This window comes from Glycine max, chromosome 8 (assembly GCF_000004515.6).
Source record: "Glycine max cultivar Williams 82 chromosome 8, Glycine_max_v4.0, whole genome shotgun sequence".
NCBI classification, from domain to species: Eukaryota; Viridiplantae; Streptophyta; class Magnoliopsida; order Fabales; family Fabaceae; genus Glycine; species Glycine max.
Genome location: NC_038244.2, coordinates 18,222,360 through 18,247,765, shown reverse-complemented (window position 1 = coordinate 18,247,765; position 25,406 = coordinate 18,222,360). Strand labels below are relative to the sequence as shown.

At 32.9% G+C, this 25,406-nt stretch overlaps 3 protein-coding genes across 5 annotated transcripts; 1 reads left to right on the top strand and 2 right to left on the bottom strand.

The window, feature by feature from the left end:
• Positions 1–1,129: 1,129 nt before the first annotated feature.
• On the bottom strand, positions 1,130–2,051 carry LOC100819562 (ylmG homolog protein 1-2, chloroplastic). The gene has a single exon (XM_003531725.3). The coding sequence runs from the start codon at positions 1,847–1,849 to the stop codon at positions 1,235–1,237; it is 615 nt and encodes a 204-aa protein (XP_003531773.1). The 5' UTR covers positions 1,850–2,051; the 3' UTR covers positions 1,130–1,234.
• A 925-nt stretch (positions 2,052–2,976) lies between these two features.
• Positions 2,977–8,888, bottom strand: LOC100819019 (putative DNA repair protein RAD23-1-like). The gene is made up of 12 exons (NM_001253109.3): positions 8,631–8,888; positions 7,774–7,935; positions 7,237–7,275; positions 7,078–7,151; positions 6,958–7,002; positions 6,241–6,418; positions 6,027–6,137; positions 5,857–5,919; positions 4,032–4,079; positions 3,847–3,956; positions 3,488–3,566; positions 2,977–3,398 (listed from the first exon to the last, which is right to left on the bottom strand). Exons 1-12 carry the CDS (start codon positions 8,694–8,696, stop codon positions 3,282–3,284), a joined length of 1,092 nt encoding a protein of 363 aa, NP_001240038.1. The 5' UTR covers positions 8,697–8,888; the 3' UTR covers positions 2,977–3,281.
• Positions 8,889–17,112: 8,224 nt separating this feature from the next.
• LOC100780339 (serine/threonine-protein kinase OSR1) lies at positions 17,113–24,268 on the top strand. Of its 3 annotated transcripts, none has more exons than XM_006585606.4 (18): positions 17,113–17,531; positions 17,603–18,027; positions 18,108–18,258; positions 18,386–18,556; positions 18,650–18,715; positions 18,838–18,906; positions 18,996–19,124; positions 19,255–19,325; positions 19,541–19,771; positions 21,915–22,027; positions 22,193–22,287; positions 22,351–22,392; positions 22,840–22,980; positions 23,064–23,112; positions 23,220–23,269; positions 23,747–23,808; positions 23,893–23,944; positions 24,047–24,268. In XM_006585606.4, exons 1-18 carry the CDS (start codon positions 17,373–17,375, stop codon positions 24,050–24,052), a joined length of 2,082 nt encoding a protein of 693 aa, XP_006585669.1. In that variant the 5' UTR covers positions 17,113–17,372; the 3' UTR covers positions 24,053–24,268. The 3 variants fall into 3 exon arrangements, with proteins under 3 accessions (XP_006585669.1, XP_006585668.1, XP_014634659.1); XM_006585605.3 differs by having other exon boundaries at positions 24,022–24,268; XM_014779173.2 differs by lacking the exon at positions 22,351–22,392.
• Positions 24,269–25,406: the final 1,138 nt, after the last annotated feature.

The following is a 25,406-nucleotide window of genomic DNA, read 5'->3' as shown; positions in this document are numbered from 1 at the left end:
CTATTGTATCATCTAATTACGAATATATAACCAAATTATAGGGGAAAAAAAGCATCATAAATATCAAAACTTAAAAATTTTAAGTGTCTTAACTCCATTAGGTAAAACGGCCACAAATTAAACCTTTTATAAAAAATACTATCTGAAAAGGGAGTAAGGCACCTTATATATTTGATATACACAGAGAAAGGTGTAAGGTTTTCACATTCACAATCCTAATAACAATGAACACGAAGAAAAATTTCTTTTCCAGTAATATAAAGTTACCAATATAAGCAAAAGTGCTATAATGAAGTGAAGAAAGAGATGAAGTTACTAAAAACTTGAAGAGAAGCACAATACACCAGGTGGGGAGAAGAGAAACTTTAGCAAGAATTAAAATATACACAATACATACAGAACAAGATGTGTCATACATCATAAAATAACACATTTAGTGTGTTTTTTGCATCTGTGTTAGAAATAGAAATGCACATATCTTCTTCCTAATGTCCAACAAAACAGCAAAAGACACAGAAGTTACTCTCTGTAACTTGTTCTGGATCCAAACACATGTTAATAACTCTAAACATTAAATTTGACCAATCCAAATATTGCATTTGAAATTCTGGTAAAATAGATTAGTTGTAATGGCTAAAGACAGTTTTAGGGGGGTGTATTGGATTAGGATTTTAGAAGACTTTTTTCTTTATAAAAAAGTCTTGAGGTATTCAATCAAGACTTTTAAATGGCTTAAATAAGTCTTGTGGTACTCAAATTAGGATTTTTTAAGGAGAGCAACGAAATGGTATTCAATTAAGATTTTTTGAAAGACAAAAATGTTGTAGAAGCGATTAGCAAAACCAGGTGATTGCCTCATTGCATTTGCAGACCAAAGAAATTATGAGTAAATGAGAAAAAAGAAAAAGATTTGAGAGGTGATTATATATATTTTTCTTTTGTCCACAAATAAAGTTATTGATAGACAAGTTAGACTGAACTGAACAATCAATCGTGAATGGTGATACATGAAGCATATATGGTTAGTTGTTAGTTAGAAAGTGTTATCAGATTAGTTGTGCTGTGCAAAATTAAGAGAAGGAAGAAATGGGGATGGGATAATGAAATATTGGTATTGGTGCAAGCAAGGTAACATGAAAATGATATGAATAAAGATAAAAAGTACTAAGTTGGTATAAGCCAAAAGAGTGAAATCGAAAATGAAAAGCGAGAAGAGAAGCTAAAAGAGATGAATTCACATAGCAGTCTGAAGAATAGAGCCAAGAGTGCCCAAGACGGCGAAGGCGAGAAGAGGGCTGACGTCGAGGGTGTCAAAAACAGGGGGGATGATGTTGCGGAAGAGGTTGAGATAAGGATCGCAGAGGTCTCGGATGGCGGAGAGAGGCTGGCGTTCCCAGGGGATGTTGGGGAACCAACTCAGCAAAACCCTAACCATCAAAACCCCGCTGTATATGTCAAGCCACTTCCCAAGCCCCGCCGCCACAACCGTCAGCGGCGTGTTTAGGGCCCCACTCGCACTCGGACGGTCCCGCAGAGATGCCAAGAACAAAGCACCCATCGTGGACACGCTGTTGCTGCTGCTGTTGATGTTGATGTTCAACACTGGAATGGCCGCCTTCTTCATCAGCAACACGGCGAGTCCCATCAGCGTCGTCACCGTGCGAGTGCTCCCCCGCAGAATGTCGCCGTCGCTCTCCATCTTGCATTTCAGCCTCAGCGAAGTTGGCCTCTGTGCTGAAGGGAGAGCTAGGGATTTGGTAAAGGCGAGAGGTTTGAAGCTCAAGGAAGTTGGGTTAACAAAGGGAAGCGCGGAAATGGAGCTCTGACCCGCTAACAACGCCATCGTCATCTCAATCAAACAACAAGAGGCTAGGGATTTGGCCAAGGCGGAGACAGACCCAAATGTTTATCCTCCTCCTCAATACACCCTTCTTTTTATATCTACATTAATTTATTATTTCCAAAACTCACCTTCAATATGCTCCCTCTGCTCCGCCACATTCACCACTCTCAAATCTTAATTTCTATACTTTTTTTTTTTAATCAATCAATGCCTATAATTATTTTTCAATTCAAATTAATATATTTGCATAACATGATAGTTTATTATTTAAGGATCTGCCTCCTCTATCATCTAGAATGAGAAGGTGTATTTTAAATAATTAAACATGCTTATAATTGTTTATTAGAAAATCAACCATTGTGATAAAATTAAATACAAAATATAATAAAATTTAAAACAAACTACAATATCAAGAATTGATTTTTTAATTAATTATTATTATTTTGAGAAAAAATGGTTATTAAAAGAGTTAGCAATAACTGAATTACACCCCTCAGTCATCTCTAATGTTTGAAAGTATTGTTACAAATATCTTCAAAAATATTTTATTCATGATGAAAAATAAAATAATTCTAAAAAAATTCATTCAATAAATTAAAAAAATAGATGAATCGAGTGAACTAAAAAAAGTTTCAACAGCAAGTAAAAATAGTCCAATGATTTTCAAATCAACCGCTTTAAATCAATCTATAAATTGAACAAATTATTCATTGATAAAACAAAAAACTGTAAAGAAAAATTTAAAAAAATGACTTATTTTAAAAAACTAAGATAGTCATATAATATTTTCAGATAAATAAAATATTATCACACTAAATCTGTATTAATCCATCACTTCATTCTTTAATTTAAAAAATTAATGAAAGAACATTTATCACAAATAAAAAAAATCCATCTGTTTTTCCTTCTAAAATTTAACTTCTACAAACTTCATAATTGCAACAAATGTTAGATTGATGCATACCCTTACCTTTTTATTGTCTGTTAATCCCGAGAATAGACAATTGCAATACCTATCCATCGTTAATTTACAAAATATTTTTAACCTAACAGATTGTTACTTCTACGTTACTGTCGTGAAAATGGAAGCGTCGAAGTGGAACGTGCATATTGAACGCCGCAATAACACACTCTTTAGATGACACAAGGCTAAATCCAAACTCTACTCCATATATTATCCAACAAGTCACATTAAAGTTTAAAAAAATTAAGGAAAAAAGGGCCAAACAAAACTATGAATCAATGGAAGTAATGTAAGTTAGAGACTCTTTTTTTGGCACATAAAAATGAAAAAGAACTAAAGCCGCAGCAGCAGAGTTACCCCCAATGGCATCTGCAAGCAAATAAGGGGGAGGAGTGGATCTATAACTTAGAGAGAGAGAGCTCCTAACTCCAAGCTTCGCCAGGAAATCAGTAGTTATTTCCTTCCGAGAGTCATTTAATCCTCAAAGTCTCCAGCATTCTCCAATAAATAGTTGGCTGCCAATTGCTCATCACGGTCACATGCCAAAAATGCCTCTATCACCGAGGCTCTATCAAATCCCATAGCCTCGAGCTACGAATAATAAGTAAAAATCAATCAGCAGAAATGAAAATGAAAATGGCAACGGCACGTATATTAGACGACAAGAAGGAGTGACATACCCTTCCAATTGCCTCCTGCTCCGCTGGAGTCACATTGATGGCATGGGGCATGTCTTGCTCGGGCTGCTCAAATATATCTCTGACAGAAAAAAGAGGGATACGTTTCTACTTCAAATTTTCGTGAATATAAAATATCAAATGATGCAAGTAAACTTCTAATTCAAAATTACATGATATTATAAGAATAGCATATCGAGCTAACAAGTAGAAACGTTCCTTTCATACTGCATACATGGGGAAAAAGTGACAACCAACAATTGATACAGTATATGAAGAAAGATAATGGATCCATTAAGTAATGGTTATGAAATGTAAAACGGATAACTAGATATACTATATATGGCAAGCAATAAACTCACCCTTCAGAACCATCAACAGGTTCATTTATCAACTGCAGAAACTCCCCATGATGCTCTTGAATCAGTCTTAAAAGACCAGGATTCTGCTTACCAAGTTCCTGAAGCACAGGCTGCAAGGGAAAGTAAAAATCATTAAACATCAAGAAATGACCAAAAGTCAGGAAGGTAATGGAGAAAATGAATACCTGTAGAATTTGTGGATTGGATTGCACCATTGAACGCAATGCTTGAAACTGGAAATGCAGACAGAGAAATGGTCACTTAAAAACTATAAAAGCAAAGATTTAAGCTAGATACAACAACAATAACAAGAAGCCTTATCCCAATAGGTGGGGTTGGCTACATGTAAAGGCTTGAAACCAGAGTAGTCACTAGCACAGTGTGTTGCAGGCTGATCCTACTCCAGGTGAAGCCATCATGGCGCAAATTCAAGTCGCAGCCATCATGGCACGACTCACACCCTTCGCAGCCGCTCCTAGTGTGATGGGCCAGAAAACATTTTTACCCCCTTATTAGTATCGTTTTATGCTTTTTAATGGGAGTAAACTTGGAAAATCCTATCCCTTTATATTCTGAACCTCTATCTTCTTCGATGCCCCAGCCTTAGCTTAGCTTCCACACTTCTCATGGCACTCTGTTTTGAGCTCCCATCGCTGTTGCAGCTCCAATCAGCACTGCCTACCGCAGCCCAGTACTGACAGAGATCTTTTCTGGCCAAACTCCGACATCCACAACCTGGTCCGCGATTTTCCAGCAGCGACCCATCTTTTTCCTGGTGAGTTTTCCAGCCAATCTCCAGCGTTTATGAAGACCCATCTTTTTCTTCTCTGTTCCTTTTCAGATTCAGGGTTTAAAATAGCATGATGAACGCTATCTATTGTAGCATTTTTGGGGGCGGCCACTCTGCCCTGCTATTCACTATTGACTACTATGCATTAAACTAGAAAGAATAACAAATGATTTTCTGTTTATTGACTAGGCACAGCGGTCAATTAAAAAGTATTTGAAATCACAGTGCATTAACTGACAAGAGCATGCTTCACAAACTAATCTTCACTCATGGAACTTCTATAAGATAAAAGGATTTGAAGGAAGCTTCAGAATCACAAGTCTTCCTTTTAAGCAGAGTAACAAAGTACATGAAATTTCAGTTCAGCAAGACCCCCCCCCCCCCCCCTTGTACAGGCTTGGAGGAGAAAATTAGATACCATCCATACCAATGATACAATGTCACATAGTTTAGGTATCTTGGATCTATAATACAAAGAAAAGGTGAAACAAAGGGAGACGTAAATCAAAAGATCCATTCTGGGTGGATGAGTACTTCAGGGTTTATGTTTGATACACTATCATAATATTAATGATGTTTTATAATGGCATTGAATATGAGGTGATAATGGGCCAAGAATATCATGAATGCTGTCAGGACTCAGGATGAGAACTTTACATTGAATGAGTGGTGTGGTCACACAAGAAAATAATATATTAGCAAAGATTGTATTAGGGAACTAACCCCTGTTGAGGAATAGATAGTAGATTCGTGCCTAAGATGGTTTGGGCATGTGAGAAAAGAAAGCCTCACTTAAAAGAGTATATCAAATAGAGGATATCACTATAATTAAAAATGGAAGATGCAAAATGGCCTCTCTTAAGGATTGGTTTTTGACAAATACAATGATGTTATGGATTTATGTAGCCGATCCTACATAGTGGAAAAAGAGATTTTGGTTGCTCTACAAGACAAAGGGTTGAAGTAATATGAAATACATAACTTTAAATTATTGATTTTTTTTCAATGCTCCTTCCTTCTGTAGTCCTTTCCTAACATATTATTGAACAGAAATAAGGTAACATTCAAATTCACGTTTCACACTCATTTAACATTTTAAACTAAAAGGACCTAGCTATTTCAAAATTTGTTAAAATTATAGGGACGTGTAGAGTAATTTAACCAAAATCTCTTACAACTTGGATACTGAAGAATAACAATTGATGGAGCAGCAAACTCACCTGGGGGTTATTTCTAAGGAAGTCTAGCGATCCAAGTCCAGCACCAGTGCTAGAAATCGTCTCCTGGGAGAGAGTTTCAGCTTGAAGTAAAGCACAGAAAGTAACATAAAAGGATGCAAATAGCAAGATGGAATTACTTTTGATTATCCATTCAGTATCATGAGTTTTACCTGTGGAAACATATTTAAGGGAGATGAATTAGGTCCTACAGGAACTGCTCCAGAAGAAATCCCAGCTGTTTGAGGAACTGGCACAGCAACTTCTGCTGCTTCAGGGATTCCCTGCCAAAAGCAAAAAAGCACAAAAAAATGACAAATTGTTAAATCAAAACATGTACAACAGAAAATTTTAAGCAGTCAAAAAATACAAGCAGTTAAGACGTACAGAATACAAGTAATCTATAGCACGCTCTGGGTTATTATAAGCTGCTCGAAGAGCACGACTAACTGTGTCTCTGTCCCAATTGCCACCACCCATGTCCATAATTTGTTGAATAGTCTGCTCAAGATTACTACCAGCAACTAAATTCGAAGCAGCCAGACCATAGGTATCTGCAGACACACTGCAAAAATGTATAGCCAATTTTAGAAAGCTTGATTAAAGGAAAGGAGACAATGTCAATGACAAACAACTCAACCCAAACATGTTTACGAGGAAAAAGAATGACGGCATGATGATTATGTTAAGCAACCACAAAAAAACTATATGGCATAATAACTACGATCAGCAAATATCAAATTTTATTTAAATGACTAGTGTAATAACCAATGTAGCCTCAAAGAGCATTCAGTAAAAATATTTGATTTAAAACCACACTGCTTCTAGTATTAAAATGTCAACATCATAATAATTAATTTGGTTAAAAGAATTATGAGTATCTCAAAACTCATGAGTTAAAGAAAAACCATAATGGAAAAGATTAAATTTAAATTACAACAAACACATTTTTCTCTTGATTGTAGCACTAAAGATCCAAATGATAATTCACCATTTCATGCTCAGTAACTATTTTATGGGAGTACATTGTAGCATCCTGAATAAAAACTTCAGTAGAATTTATTAACTGTATCTTTAAGAGAAATGTAGAGACAAAAACCATACTTTGTAGTTGGGGCATCTGTGCTAGATGTACTGTTGTTTGCAGCTCTGCAAAACCAGATAAGATAATTAAGGAAAAAACCCGGCTGATATAGAAATCAACCTCAAAAAAGATAAACTCACTGAGTTTGCACTGGAGGATCAGAAGGAGGGGTGGAATTTGACGTTGATACAGTCGTAGGAGGATTACTGGCAGGCTGACACACACATTCACAATAGCTAATATGGATAAAGAAACTGGAAAAAAAAGAAATCTTCCAAAAATGAGCAAGCAATATATACCTGAACAGATGAAGCTGCAGCAGAACCTGATGTTTTACTCTGTAAATAGAGAAGTAAAAAGGAAGATTATGGTTAAAGAAGTTGAACAGTGTCTCTTACAAGTTACAATACAAACAAAAAGAAAATACTGAAAGAAAAATGTCTTAATTGAGTTTATCTAATCAAAACAGGATAGCAGATATTATATGACAAGATCTAATGCATCTCATAATGTCAAGATAAAATATCAGGGGGAGAGAATCCAAGCAAAAGATTCTTATCATTTTGATTTGTTAAATGATAGAGAGCACAGCAATAAATACAAATAAAAATTCACTATCAACAAGTAAAGCACTACATCTGGTTTCCATTTTAAATCAAAAAACTGAAAGCACTGATTGGCTTACGATTGTGGATTCAAGGCCTTTAGATTGAAAGATACGACCATGTATAATCACTGATACAGGATAAAAATATGAGAGCTCAAATGACAGTCAGTATGAAGGTGACTTGCCTAAGCAATTGTTTGACAAAGTATTCTTGAAGAAAGAAATATACCTTACTAAGCATAACAACAAGAAAGCCATCTTCAGAGACTTTATTCTCTACTAATGTAGTTTCATCTTTCAAAACCTTGCCATTGTGAATCAACAATTGCTGTCCACATGGGTAATTATCTTTTCCTTGTACATCTTCAATATTCTTCTTGACAGCCATAACCTGATGGGACAAAAAAGCAGAAAACTTCAGCTAATTAAACAACAAATTGACAATTTCAGCTGATAAACAATAGATTTCAAAAAATAGCACTTCAAAATTATCCGAATACCACATAAAGCCTGGTGACAGATTCCTCCCACTCTAACTATGAATTCACATTAAAGTAAAATAGGCAACATGAAATCGGGATTATGTTCAGTGTAAACGTGCAATGCATATACAAGGGAGCAAAATACCTAAAACTTAGTCAGTACAGTACCAACAATGTTCAATAAAAAACAAAAACAGCATCAGCATGAGGACTGAGTATCACGCCCGGAACACTACAAAATCCGTGTAGTAATAATAATAATAATAATAAAAAAAAAGTAATACTGGCATCCACGAAATACTAAATGAATTTATAAAATGTTGGTGGGAAATAAAATCAAAATGAACGTATGCGATACAAATTCAAACAAAACCAATGGCGATGAGTTTCAATAATAACAATTGCAAGAATGATACGAAAAACAATGGAGAAAAAATTGGCTTCCAAAAATTGAAAATAAAATATATCAACGAACAAACGAACAGATATTTGAGCAGGTGAATATGAAAGGAGGAAAAAAAACTAAAAACTGAGAAAGCAACGAGTGATAGCGAAAAGGGAAAAGAGAGACAGAGCTCGCTGAATTGCGAAGGAGATTACTGACAGTATCGGAGGGTTGAACCCTGATTTCGAAATGGCTCCCTTTCAAAGTCTTCACTGTTAGCTTCATGCCGCCGAATTATCGGAATGACGCCAGAAACGGCAGCGATCTGATGAAAGAACGGTAGTAGAGAACGAAACCCTAGGGCTAGAGAGAGAAACAACTTAGTCTGTTGCCGTTGCAGAGGATGAACACGTCAACCACACATGTATTATGTATATTGCTCTTTTTCTATTCTCTTTGTTTTTTCTTTCTCCCTAAATTAACTCTCACTAAACAGTGTTTGTTTAAACTAAATATTATATATATGTGTATATATAACAGCTTGCCTTTTTTTAGAAAAAACAATTTAAACAAATACATTACAAAATTGAAAATAACCTATTTTAAAAAAAAGCTTAAACAAATTATACCAATATTATTATACTTATTTTACCTCTTTCTAAAATAATTTCTTATGTCTAATCATAATTATTCAAGTATTAACCATGATTAGTGTAAATATTAATCTCATTTTATACTCGTGTTTTTTTATTTTATTTATATTTATGAGCTAATTCTGTCAGTGTTTGATTTGAAACAAATTATAAATGTATATCAATAATGTTTAGGTAAAGATTTTGGAGAGAAAATTGTGTAATAAGGTTTTCTTTCCCCTCCAAAACTTCCAAGTTGAAAAAAGGGACAAGTTTAAAATAAAGTTTATTTTCAGGATAAACTACCGGGACAACAAGAGGATCTTCCTCAAAGAGAAAAAATGGATTCGTTGATGAAAAGTTTGTTTAAAACCAAGTTTGAGGTTGGTGATTGCTTGAAGGCAATGTGTTTTATTAATAAAAATATTCTTAAGGAATTATGGATGTTAAGGAAGGATGTTGTAATGGTGAAATTGTTAGGGAAAACATTCAGTTTTTGTGTGATGCAAGATAGACTTTAGGCAGTTTGGAAAACAATAAAAGGATTAAAGTGGTTGATGCGGGACATGGTTTTGTATATGGTCAAGTTTGTTCTAGTTCAAAATTGATAAAGCGTCATTCTTAGGCACGGGTGATATTTTACCACTACACCTTGTGATTTGGCCTTGGGTTCCAAACTTTGTTTCTTTGAAAGTCAAAATCAATAGTACCTTATTCGTATATAGTTTGCAAAGTTGGATATGGAATATTTACGACGAGAGTGTTTTCTTGGTGTTTGTCAACGTAGTGGCAAGGCCTGTGAATGTGAAGGTTGACATTAGGACAATTGATGCCTTTTATTGAAAGTTTGTTTTTTATTATGTCAAAATTGATTTGAACCAGCCAATAGTTGGGAGGATTTGGTTTTTGAATCATTAGTTTAAAGTTGAATACAAAGGCCTCCATTTTTGGTGTAAACATTGTGGATTGTATGGTCATACAGTTGGATCATGCTCGAGGTTACAAATAGATATCATAGGGAGACGATTACCCATTATGCAGACGAAGACAACTTAGGTCAAGCCCGTAAGGACGCTTTTTCATGCAAACCCTCATGTGAGTGGTGTTAATAATGAAATTTGTGGTGTTAAATGAAGGAAAGATCTATAGTGATTGGAATACTATTATAAAAAAAAAAAGTGGACACAAAAGACAAAACAATAAAGTATGTCAAAGTTAACGTGAACAATGATGGTGGTAAAAATAAAATGAAACTATCTAAGAAATAATTATAATTTACTAAATGATATTGAGGTCGGATTAAATTATGTAACTCTCTTTGAGAATAATTGTAATAAAGAATATAGAAGTAAGTTAAGGGAGGAAAAAGACAAAAAGATTACATAATGATTTAAAATTGACAACATCTAACATGGACCACAAAGATAAGTGATCTACGGTGGAACATAACTTTTAACCATTAGATTAATCTCACCATCACATCCTTAGAGTGCACCTTCCATATCATATATTTTTCTTCTTTATAAGATCTGAGGTATTTCCTGTCGTCCTTTGTCGCTAACTACTATATGCCACCGTTAGAGGTAATTTTTTACCGTGACATTTAGTTTCCTTTCTTTTTTTTCTTCTCATCTCCTTCAGATTTGCATGATTGTCATTATTGTTCATAATCAGTGTACCATAGCAAGCAAATCTAAGTTGTGTCTAGCACTTCTTGTGAGTGTGATTTCACAATAGCAAGAGAGCAGCAATATTGATGAAAATGAATCTTTCTCCAAACATCGATTTCGGTAAGTTTTGGAGTTGGTGTTGTGGTGTTGCTACATAATTTCATAGTAGCATTTTGTTTGATGACGATTGTAAGAACGATGATCTTAATTTAAACCTCGAGTTTAGAATCACAGATCTTCATCGTGGGCAATGGAATGTGACTGCAATTGTGGTCAAGGCAATCTTTGGGAGTAGATGTTCCTTGCCACTATATCTCGGCATTTATGTCGTTTGTCATGGTCACTAGCAGCTTTAAATGACAATTGGCATTGTTCGTCATAGTTGTAGTTGTAACGAACGATGATGCTGGAAAAAGGAAAGAGGAAGAAGAACGACAAAGGCATGACAACAACGAAGCACAGACAGTGACAAAGGCATGACGATGATGAAGCAACAACGATGGTGATCTAGAGAAAGGAGTCTCTATACAGATCTGAGGAAGAAAATATATGTTGTGAAAGGTGCACTACAAAGATGTGAAAGTTAGATTAATCTGATGGTTAAAAGTTGTGGTCCACCAAAGATCACTTACTTTTATGATTTGTGCTAGACGTCGTCTTTAAAGTTAGCTCTTAAAGTGTCAATATGTACCCAGACCCAAAATTTAGTTCAAGGATCATTGAGTGTTACCATTTCCTAACCCATTAATGTTGCAAAGTATAATTGCGGTAAGGAAAAAGTTTAAGGAGCTTCACATGTGGAAATAAATGTTGCCTTAGCCATACTTCAAATAATAAGGGGTTGTTAATGTGCGTGGTATTATGACATATGTGTTCATGAATGCGGTTGCACCAAATAGGCCAAGCTATACTTTTTAAATAACTTGAAACCACCTAATTTGGACTTGAGCAAGGATGTGCAACATGTTGAAGAGGAATTAGCACTACGTTACAAGGAGGGGAAGTCACAGATGATTTTATACTATAACTGAAGGAGCTATGGGTCCAGATCGTATTCTAGTTGTTTTAGAATATCCTCCTAATTTTATTTGTATGCCCATGCATATTGATGTACCAAGCTTTTTTCTTTAACCTTAATTTTTGTTGCTTTAGCTTGTAGCCCATGTCTGACCATAAAAGAATATTAATAAATAACATATCCATTGACACAACAAACAACAAATTATAGCATAATATGATATTTATCATATTTAACCACTAAATTGACTCTTGTAGTCTCTCTGATATGATTGGGGACACACCTATTTATTGGATGTTATTAGGTCTAAGGGTCACAAAATCACACATTTTGAGGAGTTCTCTATCAAACTCAAAAAGATTTTATTTGCTTAAAGAACTCGACAATTGACCCAACAAATTTCCATTAAATGGTTTTGAAGTATATATACTATAGATATCTTTTTCTATAAAAGCTAGTTTCCAACTTTATTTTGTATAAAATAGTAATAATTGATGGAAATTCATTTCTATAGCTTCATACATTAGTTTGGTTATATCCTTGTACATGAAACAAACCTAGGTTTTAAGTTATCCACTAAATAAGACCACAAAGTGATATGTGTATAGAATTAAGATATAAGCTTTTATTCAAAAGGTTAATATATAAGCATTGAAGTTGTGTTAAAATAGAACTCACTAAAAAACTCAATAGACTTAAAAATGATAAGTTACCACTTTTTATTGATATGGTGTATTTTCATATCATTCCATGTCATTGTTGTACAGTCAAATGATTCATATCAACAAATTTATTGATCAAATTTCAGCAACTAATCATCCAAAAATGGTGTTAGTTTGTAGTTGTTATATGGAGCACAAAATATTAGAACAATGTGACACCTAAGACTAATACTAAAGTTTCATATGTGTCACCTTTAAGTCAATACTAAAAGCTCTAAACATAAGTCAACCAACTTGTCCTAGGCCAAAACTTATAAATTACTGGAACTACCACCTCAGTCCAATAAGCATTGAATGTGAGTCAATCCTAATATTAACTTGGATAGTAGTGATTTGTACCAATCCCTTAATCAACCTAAGTAGAAGTTATTAATAAATCATTGTTTTCCTTTTAGGCTCGACACTCAAAGGATTATAATTCACACCAACCCTAAACCGACCTAAGTCAAAGGCTAATAACTAAAGTTACCAAGAGATTGTCTTTGCTTTCGAGGTTCAATGCTAAGATGACTCAAACCGATTGAGGGATAGAAGACAAAATGATGTATTTTCTCATATATGAAACCACTATCTTTGTCCATTGACACATTTAAACCATCTAATGAATGTCCATTAATTTTCTTTCATAACACTTTCCTCTTTTATAGCACAAGAACCTTAATTATTCAATGGTTATTGAAATGACCTATTTAAATAGGTTTCAGTCTACAAATCAATGATAGCTAAATTATTGGTGACATGCATCATAAGATCTCCAATGTCAAACTCATCTGGTGCGGAGGTTTGGGTAGTATGAACGAGGTCTTAGATTTGGTTCTCATTGTCGTCATTGTAACCAAAAAGAAAAATAAGACCTCCAATGTCTTATATGTGTATTATTTTTTTTTTCAATAAGAATATCTTTCAACCAATAGTTGGAAACTAATTATTTTTTAGACAAAGAAATTACTAAAGTGAATTTTTTTTTTCTTCCAACAATTTTTTCATACACATGATCATAAATTTGAACTTTTAACAACATACTTAAAAAAAACTTGGTTATCTATTAATTATGTGGAACCTTGTTAGTATATATATATGTATATATATATATATATATATATATATATATATATTTGTAATAATATATTTATTTTGTGATTATTCACGTGAAACACAAAGATTGGATGTGGAGAATTAATATACACTAACAGAAATTTATATTATTAATCATGATTTTCTTTACAAATTTCTCTAATTATGGTCTAAAGAATTTTCTACCATTAAGTTTTTACACTAAGGAGGATGTATTCAATTAGGATTTCAAGGAGTTCTAAGTTTAAAAGATTTTTTTTTGTAAAAAAAGTCTTGAAGTATTCAATCAAGAATTTTAAATAATAAAAATAAGTATTGTAGTATTCAATCAAGACTATTAGGAGTTTTTGAGAAATTCAATAAATTCTGTTGGTATTTAATTAAGATTTTTTACAACTTAAAAAAAAAGTCTTTTCATATTTAAAAGTATACAAATTTGGATGGATTCCTTCTTAAGATGAATTTTAATGGATTTCATGAGATTTTTTATGAGAAAATATGCATTAAACAATCTCACACAAAACCTTTGAGATTTCATGGGACTTTTCTTCTTTCTTTCTTTCCTTTCAAATTGATATGCTTTTCTTTTTCCATCGTACATAATCCCTTGTCTCTTTGTTGAAAATGGTAGACATTTATATTTTTTTTTTACTCTTTCAACATGCCTTGGAATATGTGATATAAGAAATTTTTTCAATTCTTTGAATTTGAGGAGTATCTTCACTACTTGCTTATACATATAAATGAACATAAATGTTTTATGAACATGAAAAATATATAGTTTTAATAAACGTGAGAATGTGACTCATGTATGAGTAAATAAATATATAAATAAGGTTTGAAACAATTATTAGACATATTTTTTGTTTGGTGAGATCGTTATTGTGGGAATGACTACAAGTATTCATACTAATAACATGCATTATGATATATGGCTTTAATACAATTAACATTATATACTTGTAAATATGCTAGGAAAAATTAATTTGTTATGTGATAGATTTAGGATTCTTTATATAAGATGGATTTTATTTAAAGTATTAGGTGAACAAAATTCATGAATCTTTTATCAATAATTTTGAATGTTTTTTAAAAATTTAAGGAGTCCTTTAAAATCTTAAAAATATATAATGTCCTTTTTAATATTATGAATTTATATTTTGTAAATTCATTAAAATTTGAACTACAAAATCCTAATCATAAAAGTCTTTTAAAAAAATCTTAAAAGTCATTACATTCTTACAAAGTCTTTTAAAATCCAAATTCAATACACGCCCTATATATAAGTACTTTCAACTTTGGTATTTATATTTTTTAACCGACATATTTTATATTTACAACATTGAACAATCATTTGTTAAATGAACTAATTTTAATCAACTCATTGAACATAAGTGGTTAATGTATTGAAGTTAAGGTTAAATTATTTAGGTATTACTCGAGTTCAATCCTTGACGAAAATAATTTTTAGTCATACTTTACTTTACTCACCTTCCAATCAAACTCTGAATTAATTAAAATCCCTTTTTTCCTATAAATCAAAGGATTAAGACAAAAAATGTCAATAATAATAATAATACAAAATAATTAAATAGTAAGGATAAGTTATAATTTGTAAAAATAATAATATAAATCAAACAAATAGATATAAAGAGTAAAACAACAAATATTTATAAATATATTAAAATATTTTTTAAAATTTAAATCACACGTATTTTTTTATTAAAACTTATTGAACCATGCAATCATTGATGACCAAGTTAAATATCTGCATGTCTAATATGATATATATATATATATATATATATATATAAATGAAATATACCTAGTTGACCACTTTAGTGAGATATTTTTTTCTAATTATATTTTTCATTATAAGACTTGTAATTAAGGGAACCAAAAGATAATTTTACTTAGACTAATGACTTAGAGTATCTAAAATATATAGTTGTTTATATGATTTGCTTATCACAATTTTGTGGGTGTTACAATTCTATATAGATTTAAGTATTTTAAACAAAAATTCACATAAGTACTAAGATTGTTAAAGTAAGTGCTTAAATTAATTTTATGGGTCCTATGATATTTGAAAATATTTTATTTATGGTATAATATTATTAAGTAACGATGCTTATATAAACAACTCTATGTTATATACTTCAATAAAAAAAAACTTAAACAACTCATGTAAGCACTCCCACTAGAGATGCTCTTAGCGTTTATTTATTTATTATACTTGTTATGTATTTTGAGATTTTTACTTAGGGGTGTTTATTTCAAGGTTTCATGTTATTTTACCACCCCTCACATTTCCACCAATATTATGAATATGAATGTTATTTTTATCCAATGAGTATAATTTAATTGACAATACACATTTAATTTGTGAAAGAGAATTTGGATTTGTTCCATATAAAATACACTCTTTGGGAATGATGAAAAATTTAAGTATGACTAAATTTCAAACAAAAAATTAGTCTCATAGTCAATCAAAAGAACGGAAAGTTTGTGTGATACATTGGAATCTCATTAAAGAGACAAAATTCCTAATTACACTTGTTAAAAAAAAAGGAATATTATTCCTAAGTAAATTTAAAAACATGTTTGGATACATTTAATATTCATGGAAATATTATTTAAAATTGAAAAATTAAACAAAATAAATAAATTAATAAATAAGGAAGTTACTGATATTTTAGAAAATAACTTTCCTTATTCTGATCCCTCCTCTCGTATAGGAAAATATTTAAAAATTGAAAGTTATAGTTGAAAATCAATAACATCCGGAATAGTTTTTCAAAGCTTGTAACAAACCTAATTCATAATATTCTCATGTTAAAAATAAACAAACAAAAATATCATTTAAATTGTGTCTAACTACATTAAATTGTATTAAATTGAATTTAGGTTTAATTACTCATTTGATTCTTATAGTTTCATATTTGTACCTTTTAGTTCATATAGTTTTAAAATAATTTTTTTAGTTCTTATAATTTACATTTTAATTCTCTTTTAGTTCTTGTAGTTTGAAATTGATATTTTTAGTCCTTATAATTTATATTTTAATTCTCTTTTAGTCCATATAATTTGAAAGTGATTTTTTAAATCCTTATATTTTATATTTTAATTCCCCTTTAGTCTTTACCATCAAAATATGAGTAATATTATCAATTACAATTAACTACAAAAATATTAATAAGTAATTCATAACTAATTTATTATAACATAATTTGTAATAAAAAATTATTGATAATTTATAATTAATTTGTAGCTAATTATTTTTATATGAAGGAGTGTAAATGATGAGAACTAAAAAGATGACTTTTAAACTATAGGAGTTAAAAGAAAATTAAAATATAAATCATAAAGATTAAAAAAATCACTTTTAAATCTTCATGGAGACTAAAAAATATGAATCGTAAAACTATAAAGAATAAATGAGTAATTAAATCTTGAATTTATAGCTAACTTGATTGGATAGTATATATATATATGGGATACTTAGCTTGTTAGTTATGATATAAAAATGAATTTGTAAATGAGACGTATTGAATAAAAAAGATATTGATTATATGCATATTGGGGGGTGGTGAGAATTAGAAATAGCAGTAGGGGCGGGGGAGTTAGTTGCGCGCAGAAGAGAAGAGAGGTGGCGGGGAATGACTTAACAAACAAAAAACACTGGCCATCCGATACATAAGGCAACACAATCACGAGAAAGCTGCGGAAGGAAACGGACCCAATTACCCTTTCTTTCCACAATTCATTCATTCACGTGACATCACCTCTCTCACCCTTTCTAGTATCCAATTTCCTTCCAATTCGATCCACAGAAGCAGAAGGAGATGGAAAAGAAGAAGTACCCCATCGGGGAGGAGCATTACCTTCTCTACGAGGAGATTGGCCAGGGGGTCAGTGCCTCTGTCCACCGCGCTCTCTGCCTCCCCTTCAACGAGGTCGTCGCCATCAAAATCCTCGACTTCGAACGTGACAACTGCGATCTGGTATTATCATTCCTTCTTTCCTTCAATTCTATTCAGTTCAATTTTTAATTGCAAAACCGCAATGCTGCCAGAACAACGTTTCTCGCGAGGCCCAGACAATGATCCTGGTGGACCACCCCAACGTCCTCAAATCCCACTGCTCCTTCGTCAGCGATCACAATCTCTGGGTTGTCATGCCCTTCATGTCCGGCGGTTCATGCCTCCACATACTCAAAGCCGCCCACCCCGACGGTTTCGAGGAGGTGGTCATTGCTACCGTTCTCAAAGAGGTCTTGAAGGGTTTGGAGTACCTTCACCATCACGGCCACATCCACCGCGACGTCAAGGCCGGCAACATTCTCATCGATTCACGCGGGGCCGTCAAGCTCGGCGACTTTGGTGTCTCTGCCTGCCTCTTCGATTCCGGTGACCGCCAACGCACAAGGAATACATTTGTAGGAACACCTTGCTGGATGGCACCTGAGGTCATGGAGCAACTTCACGGCTACAATTTCAAGTCTGCCTCTGCTGTCTCTTTATTTCATCATTTTTAATCAACTTCATGATACTAATAACAATTCTTCATCTCATTCCCAGAGCTGACATCTGGTCGTTTGGTATAACCGCCTTGGAGCTTGCACATGGCCATGCCCCTTTCTCAAAGTTTCCACCAATGAAGGTACTGCTCATGACTCTCCAAAATGCACCCCCTGGCCTTGACTACGAAAGGGATAGGAAGTTCAGTAAGGTCACCTCACTTAACCTTCCCTCTCTCTCTCTCTCTCTATATTGTACTTAAATTTCAACCATTCACTCATTGGATTGCTCCTTTTTTTCCTAATCTACAATTCTACATCTCTCTTCCTTCTTTCCAGTCTTTTAAGCAGATGATTGCTAGTTGCTTGGTAAAAGATCCTTCAAAACGACCCTCTGCAAGCAAGTTGTTAAAACATTCCTTCTTTAAGCAGGCTCGCTCCAGTGATACTATAGTCAAAAAACTTTTGGAGGGGTTGCCTGCTTTAGGTGACCGAATGGAAGCTCTAAAGGTTCCATATTATTCCCATTATTTTCCTCCTGCCCCGGCCCCGGCCCCTGTAATCATGTTTGATATTTTTTATAAGCTGATTTTTATATCATAGAGAAAAGAAGAAGATATGCTCGCACAAAAGAAAATGCCTGATGGAAAGATGGAGGAATTATCACAGGTAACCATTGCTATGTCTAATTGTTTAGAGTATCTGCTGTCAGTTGGCGAGCACCACTGACTTTCAAAATCGCTTATTCTTTGATACCAAGCTTACCACATCATTCTGTTAATCCTCTATAGAACGAATACAAACGAGGAATTAGTGGTTGGAACTTCAATCTTGACGACATGAAGGCTCAGGCTTCCTTGGTACACACCATATCCAATCTTTTATCCCTTACAACCAACATGTGACTCCTGCAGTTATAGATTCTAAGTAGAGCTTTTATTTCTTATAGATCCACGATTTCGACGATGCTATGTCCGATATCAACCATGCAGGAAGTTCAAGTTCTTTATCTACACTTGATTCACTAGATAAGCAATTGCCAAGTGCAATTCACAAACCTTCTCGATCTGCTGATATGGTATTCATAAACTCAGATTCTACATGTTAGGATTATATGCACTATATTTCTTTCTTTCGTTTTTCTTCTGTTTCTTGTCAACAATTTTTTAACTGGGTTATTTTGTATTTCTAATGGCTATACTTCACAGGAAGAGAATGATGAGATGCGACGTCAATTAGCTTCTGCTCTCCTAGTTGATTCTGCAGTAAACGATGCCAAGTATGCTCCTAAAATGCATCTGATGCCAGATCTAGTAAATTATACTTTTAGTGATACTCAAATTGTGAAAACTCATGACTATAAGTTTACAACATCATGGGCTAATGCTTCTGTTTGGCTTGGGATCTTATAAATGATATTTGTCTCTACAGTTTGGAAAAGGAACGATCAAATTAATCCAATTATTAATAATTATCATGTGTTGCCATTTCCAGAACTAGGTTCGAAAAATCCGATGATGACTCTAGCATCGCCAGTTCAAGCCATGAACCACAAACTTCTTCATCCTGTCCAGATGATCATGTGAACAATCATTTGGGTGAAAAATCTGATATGGAAAATGGTGGAAGATCCGTGGAGGGAATGGCTACCCATTATTATCATAGAAGAGGATGTTCATCCAGCATCTTACCTGAAGCTACTCTTCTTCCTATTCGGGCAGAAAGGTGAGTATTACAATTATGCATCATGTCAGTTTAATTTATATTTTTCTGGTAAAGTTCATTGAGTTTATTCTAGAAAACTGCAAATTGCATTTGTTTTGTTGAAAAATACTAGCAACACACTATTGCTGACTTAAATTTATTGAAAATCACAATTTTGTGAGTTTCACTTGCCCAGGTCGATTTTTATTGACAGACATCAAATTGGACATAAGAACTTAAATTTATTGAAAATCACTTGTGAATTTCACTTGCCCAGGTCGATTTTTCTGTAGCTCTCACTCCCTGTTTGGCTTATAAAAAATTGCTAAATTAATGAGATTAATCCGTGGCATGTGCTGGTTTATATCATCAATGGTGGTATAACTTGCGTGTTTTAGATGTGAAATACGTACCAGTCGCTATATACAGTATTATTAAAGTTTTAGATGTCTTGATCCAATTCAATGGAATGAATACTAATCAAATATGACTATTTTTTTCTTTGACTTCGTTTAGTTTTTTTTTCCTCCATAGAAACGTAGAAAAATTTCTTTCCCTGCTTCCGCTTGTTGAAAGACAGTTCTTTCTGTCTTTTAATTACCGGGCTTTGACTAATTATGGAAGGTAGGGTGTATGGTGTTTCTAATATTTTTCTTAAAGAACTTGCTTGACCAAATGATCTGATATCAATACGCTATTGATGATGATTATAAAAAAGGTAGTCGGTAATTGCAGCTACCGACTCATGATGGATACTCTGTATAGCAAAAGTTAAAATTTCACGTTCTCAGGAAGCGTACAAATCCTAATTATCTTCGGTCAATCTTTTATTTGTATTCAGGAATCTTAGAACTGTCTGAATTTTGAAAAGAATATCCTAAGGTTCTCAAGTTGCTTCCTTTTCATAGAGGATAAAGTAGGTTTCCGCTTTTTTGTTTTATATACCATACAACTTTTCTCCTCCATAAAATAGACATTAGACAACATCATTGATTTAATTTGATCATAAATCAATATTAGGAATTGAAAAGGCATAAAGGTAAGAGGTGTTCGAATACTCCTAAAGAAAGATAGAAGTGGTCGAATAACATAACTGGAAGCTAGTAATTGTACATTTATCATAAGCAGAGGGAAAAGTATATACTAGTGTAACACTTAAGGTTACGTTTGTTTTTGTTGTTTATTTTCTGTTTTTATTTTTTATTTTTAAAGTTTTAAGATTTAGAAAATATGTATGGAGAAAAAAATATTCCAAAATGTCACTTTATTTTCACTCCTTCATAATTACTGAAAATGTTAATTTATTGTTTTAGTTTTGGGTCTGTTTTTAATAATATTTTCAGAAAATATTTTCTTAAATTTTAAACAAATGTTATTTTATTCTTATTTTTTGTTTTTTTAAAAATGAAAACAAAAAAATTCAAACCAAGCGTCACCTAACATTTCTACCCATTTAATAATTGTATATTAAATGTGATTTTTTTTTTTTATCAATTTTAACTATTAAATCATAACTTTCAATTACTTTGATTGTTTGTGTAAAATCTAGTGAAAGTGAATAAAAATAAGAATATTATATTTCAGTCAATTTTTTATGTATCCTCACATTCATTAGTTTCAAGAAGTGATAGCATGGTTTAGAAAAAGTAGACCCTGCGCATTCAAGAATTGCTCTGGAATGTCTTGTGCAAAGTTTTCTGTTAAAAAGGACCAATCAGTTACCCCTGGTAAGGAGAGTATATAATGTCTTTAAAGTAGTACACCACTCACAATTCTAATATATTAATGAAATACTAAATAATTTTAGATTAACATAAAATTTTATATAAATGATTTATATAATAAATAGTGAATATATAAGAGTATTTTTAACTTACGTTATAATTTAATATCACCGATCCCTCTTATTTGATTATGAGAAGGAATGTTGACACTAATATAAGTCATAACATTTTTATACTATTTAGTAACTATATACTATTTATGATTTTTAAACTGTTAAGTTATAACTAAATAGTATTAATTTGTTTGTATCAAAATCTTATAACAATCCTTTTGTGTATAACGTTTTCTCTACAATGATACCGTTATTTCGTTCATTTGACCCTTTGAGTACCATAATTTATCTGCCATCAGCATTAATACTTAGCAATACAAATGACAGTGAGAAACCACAAAATCTGCCCCACAACGTTTCAAGTTGCAATGCAACTTCAGTTCCACAGACAGGAGAGGACGTGCTTACCGAACTTCCTTCTAGAGTCTCAAAATCATCAGGTCACTGCTCATATTCATTTGTCCATTCAAATGCTTTGTTGTCAACATCAAGGGAGCACCGCTGTTTTTTATCCCTAGGCATATCACAGCTGCTGAGTTCTTGAAGCCCGCAGGGCCGCAAGGAATACTCCTGCATTTTCGTCTAATAAATCATTCTTGTGGCAGCTAATTCTGATGACACTGATGAGAAATCAAAGGTGCCAGTTGTACAGCAGAGAGGGCGTTTTAAGGTTACATCTGAGAATGTTGACCCAGAAAAGGTGAGTGATAACTATTATTGATTATTCCTGAAGACTGAAATACTAAATGTAGTTTTCTTTCAGGTGGCCCCTTCTCCTCTATTGCAAAAGAGCCATAGCATGCAGGTTTGTGGTTTTGAAGTTTGTATAACTGTTCCTTTTCTTCCCTTGGTTAGGGGAAAACCCCCAAAAATATATGTTTCGGTCTAAACCATCCTTTTAATACTTCATTTGTAATTTCCACTGGTACATATGCTTGAAAGATATGTTGACCATATATTACAAAATAATATTTACCATGATTACATTATTATCGTTGATGTAGCTATTGTTTTTGTAATTGTAATTCTTATTGCATTGGCTTGGGAATTAATGGTGTTTGATTTGCAACTAATCTTTCCAGAAAGTGCTACTACCGTTTTCTTTAATAGAAAATGAAAGTGTAGCAATGTGTTTAGAGTTGAGTTTATTTGGTTTGAAGAATGGGTCTATAAAGTAATAATGATAGTGGTTTTAATTCATATACCTAGATATAATACTGAACATCTCATGGAAATGATATGGGTTATGTAGGTTTTTAGCCAGCATAATACTGCTTCTATACATCCTACTTTGCCATTACTACCGGCATCTGATGCCACATCATCAAATCTTTCTGGCTACTCTCTGTTTCCTGTGTTACACTCTGTACTGCAGACAAATATTCTTCAAAGGGTATGTTCAGCCTTATGATTTATGGTTGATCTCCTTAGCTAATTTCCACTAGTAACTGTTTTTTGTTCATGACTTTTTAACAGGAGGGCATTTTAAGTTTAATGAAGCAAATTACTGTCGGTGACTCTTCAGGTTCTACCAAGAACACTTTCTACTTAAATATTTTGTTCAAAATTTTTTTTTTCCATTGTTTTCTTCTATATGCATACTTTTCAATCCGTTTTTTGTCAACCGTACAGCTGATGGCACATGCAACCCAGCACAGGTAGCAGCAACAGAGAAATCTTTGGTATGCATTTGTAGGGTTTATTTTTTTTTATTGTAACTCATTTGAATTTATTTGAGAATGTGCCATTGGAAAACCATGTACACTCTGGTATAAGAAATGTTAAATAATAAATAAATTAATAATAATGCCAACAGAGTTTGGAGGTTGTGAAAAATATTTAATATGAAGGACTTCTCAAAAGCTCTGAAAAATTGCAAGAGAGATGTTTGATAAAGTTCAGGGTCCACTTCTCGTCCTGGATGCTGGAAAATTTTGGTATGTTAGAAGAAGTCAGAGGTCAATTGGCTTTAAAGTAATAATCGATTTAAAATGGAGTAACAAATACGGTTAAAAAACAAGGAAATAAATTGAATTGCAAATTCAGCAAATTTGTTTGGTTTATTACCCCTATAGAGACATTTATCTTTCTCGTGTTTTTTATTACTTGAAGACTTTGTATCTGCTTGTCCTTGTATTACTTTAAATGCATTAATGCAGCTTGAAGCAGCTCACGAGAGGGAAAAGGAGTTACTTCATGAGATAACAGATTTGCAGTGGAGGTATTGTATTAAATTAAAATAAAATATAGTTGGATTTTATGGTGAAACATCTGTGTATCTTAATCCTTGCGTTGTGACATGTAGGCTTATCTGTACCCAGGAGGAGCTTCAAAAGTTGAAAACAGAAAACGCCCAGGTTTGTATCAAGATATATTGCACCCAATATTCTAAGATCTTACTTTGGATTATGGATTTCTAACTTGTAAATCTTAGGTGTGATTGCCTTGTTGGTTTTCAGAAGTGATTGGGTTAAGTGGATGCTTGGATTACTCAATTTTAAGTTCTTTACGGACACTTAAAAAATTGAAGTGCAGGAAGAAACTAGAATAAGGGCCATACAAAATCTCTAGACTAGATATGAAGCAGAATGCTACTTGTAGGTTTTTTTTTTTTTTTAATAATTTAGAAGCTATAAACTTTACTCATAGTTTTCTCGTTAGAGCAGTTTCGGTGTTGATAATTGTTTTTGTAAATTATTTTAGCATTATTTCCTGGTTGTAAATTATAATGCACATGGTACTGCGTGTCCTATATTCCTCGTCTTTAGAGTTCATTTAGTATTCTTTTGATATTATTTCGATAGTCGCTCCAGTTAGAAAAATACTAAGTTGATAATGATCGATTATTGGACATTTCTTTGAAAACTCAATTTGATATTCAGAAAGGCAATCGGTCGCATATTTCCATAAACAGTCAATAAACAATTCTTTACCAGGCATATCAATTATCAATTTAAATATGGATCTTTTCGGCCTTTCCCCAATAATGTGTTATGTGTCACTTACACAGTTAAGTTTTCGTGATTTTTTTTTTTTTCTGTTTTTCATAGTAGAAGTAGATATGATTTCAAGCATTTGGCACCAATACCATTCTACTTTTCTTCACAGTTCAGAAATGTAGAATGATCAGCTTTTTAAAAATTGATATGAATTAAAATGACCAGAGTCAACTCTAGTTACAGTCGCTCCCTCCACTTCAAATCCCTGCTTATGTTTTGTTTGGTAGAAAAAAATAGGATGAATGAGGTGAGAAATACATAAAAATTTATTTCAGACTCACATTTTTTATACTCTTTTAATTGAAAAGTCTAGCTTCTACTTTTACGTTTTTTTATTTTTATCCACTCTACCAAATACAAGACATGTTTATAGAGGCAAATAATTGCTAACTTGGGCCATGCAAGTTGATAGTCTACAAACTACCTTTCTTTATTTAGAGCTGAACCTTGAGGATGATGTGAGGGGTGCCGCGCTACCTTGTTTCATTTTGTAGTTTTTATTTATTATTACAAAAGAAGAAAAAATAAAATGGGCTTATATGTGTTGATGAGTGGGCCTAATATTATTTCATAGGGATTTGTTATATATGCTCTCCTTTTCAATTTATTTTTCAAAAAATACACTTCCCTGTTGATGGTTCCAGAAAAATGACCCATCCACAACTAGGACAATGCATCGCCAAATCTGACCTTAGGTCCACCAACAGGGGATTGAAATCCTCGTAGCCCTCTTCAAGAACAATTCCGTGAGGTTAGTTGCATGGAGCAGCTTCCCTGATGAAGGGTCATGTGGTTCAATGTGTCAACATCAAGAATATGG

What these genes read in the sequence shown, in the direction of transcription:
- LOC100819562 (XM_003531725.3), bottom strand. Translation starts at nt 1,849, where the DNA reads ATGACGATGGCGTTGTTAGCGGGTCAGAGCTCCATTTCCGCGCTTCCC.
- LOC100819019 (NM_001253109.3), bottom strand. Translation starts at nt 8,696, where the DNA reads ATGAAGCTAACAGTGAAGACTTTGAAAGGGAGCCATTTCGAAATCAGG. An exon ending in GGGTTCAACCCTCCGATACT is followed by an intron (nt 7,936 to 8,630) that starts GTCAGTAATCTC and finishes TTGTCCCATCAG; the next exon opens with GTTATGGCTGTCAAGAAGAA. An exon ending in GATCCTCCAGTGCAAACTCA is followed by an intron (nt 7,003 to 7,077) that starts GTGAGTTTATCT and finishes CTGGTTTTGCAG; the next exon opens with AGCTGCAAACAACAGTACAT.
- LOC100780339 (XM_006585606.4), top strand. Translation starts at nt 17,373, where the DNA reads ATGGAAAAGAAGAAGTACCCCATCGGGGAGGAGCATTACCTTCTCTAC. An exon ending in CTTCACGGCTACAATTTCAA is followed by an intron (nt 18,028 to 18,107) that starts GTCTGCCTCTGC and finishes TCTCATTCCCAG; the next exon opens with AGCTGACATCTGGTCGTTTG. An exon ending in TACTGTCGGTGACTCTTCAG is followed by an intron (nt 23,113 to 23,219) that starts GTTCTACCAAGA and finishes TCAACCGTACAG; the next exon opens with CTGATGGCACATGCAACCCA.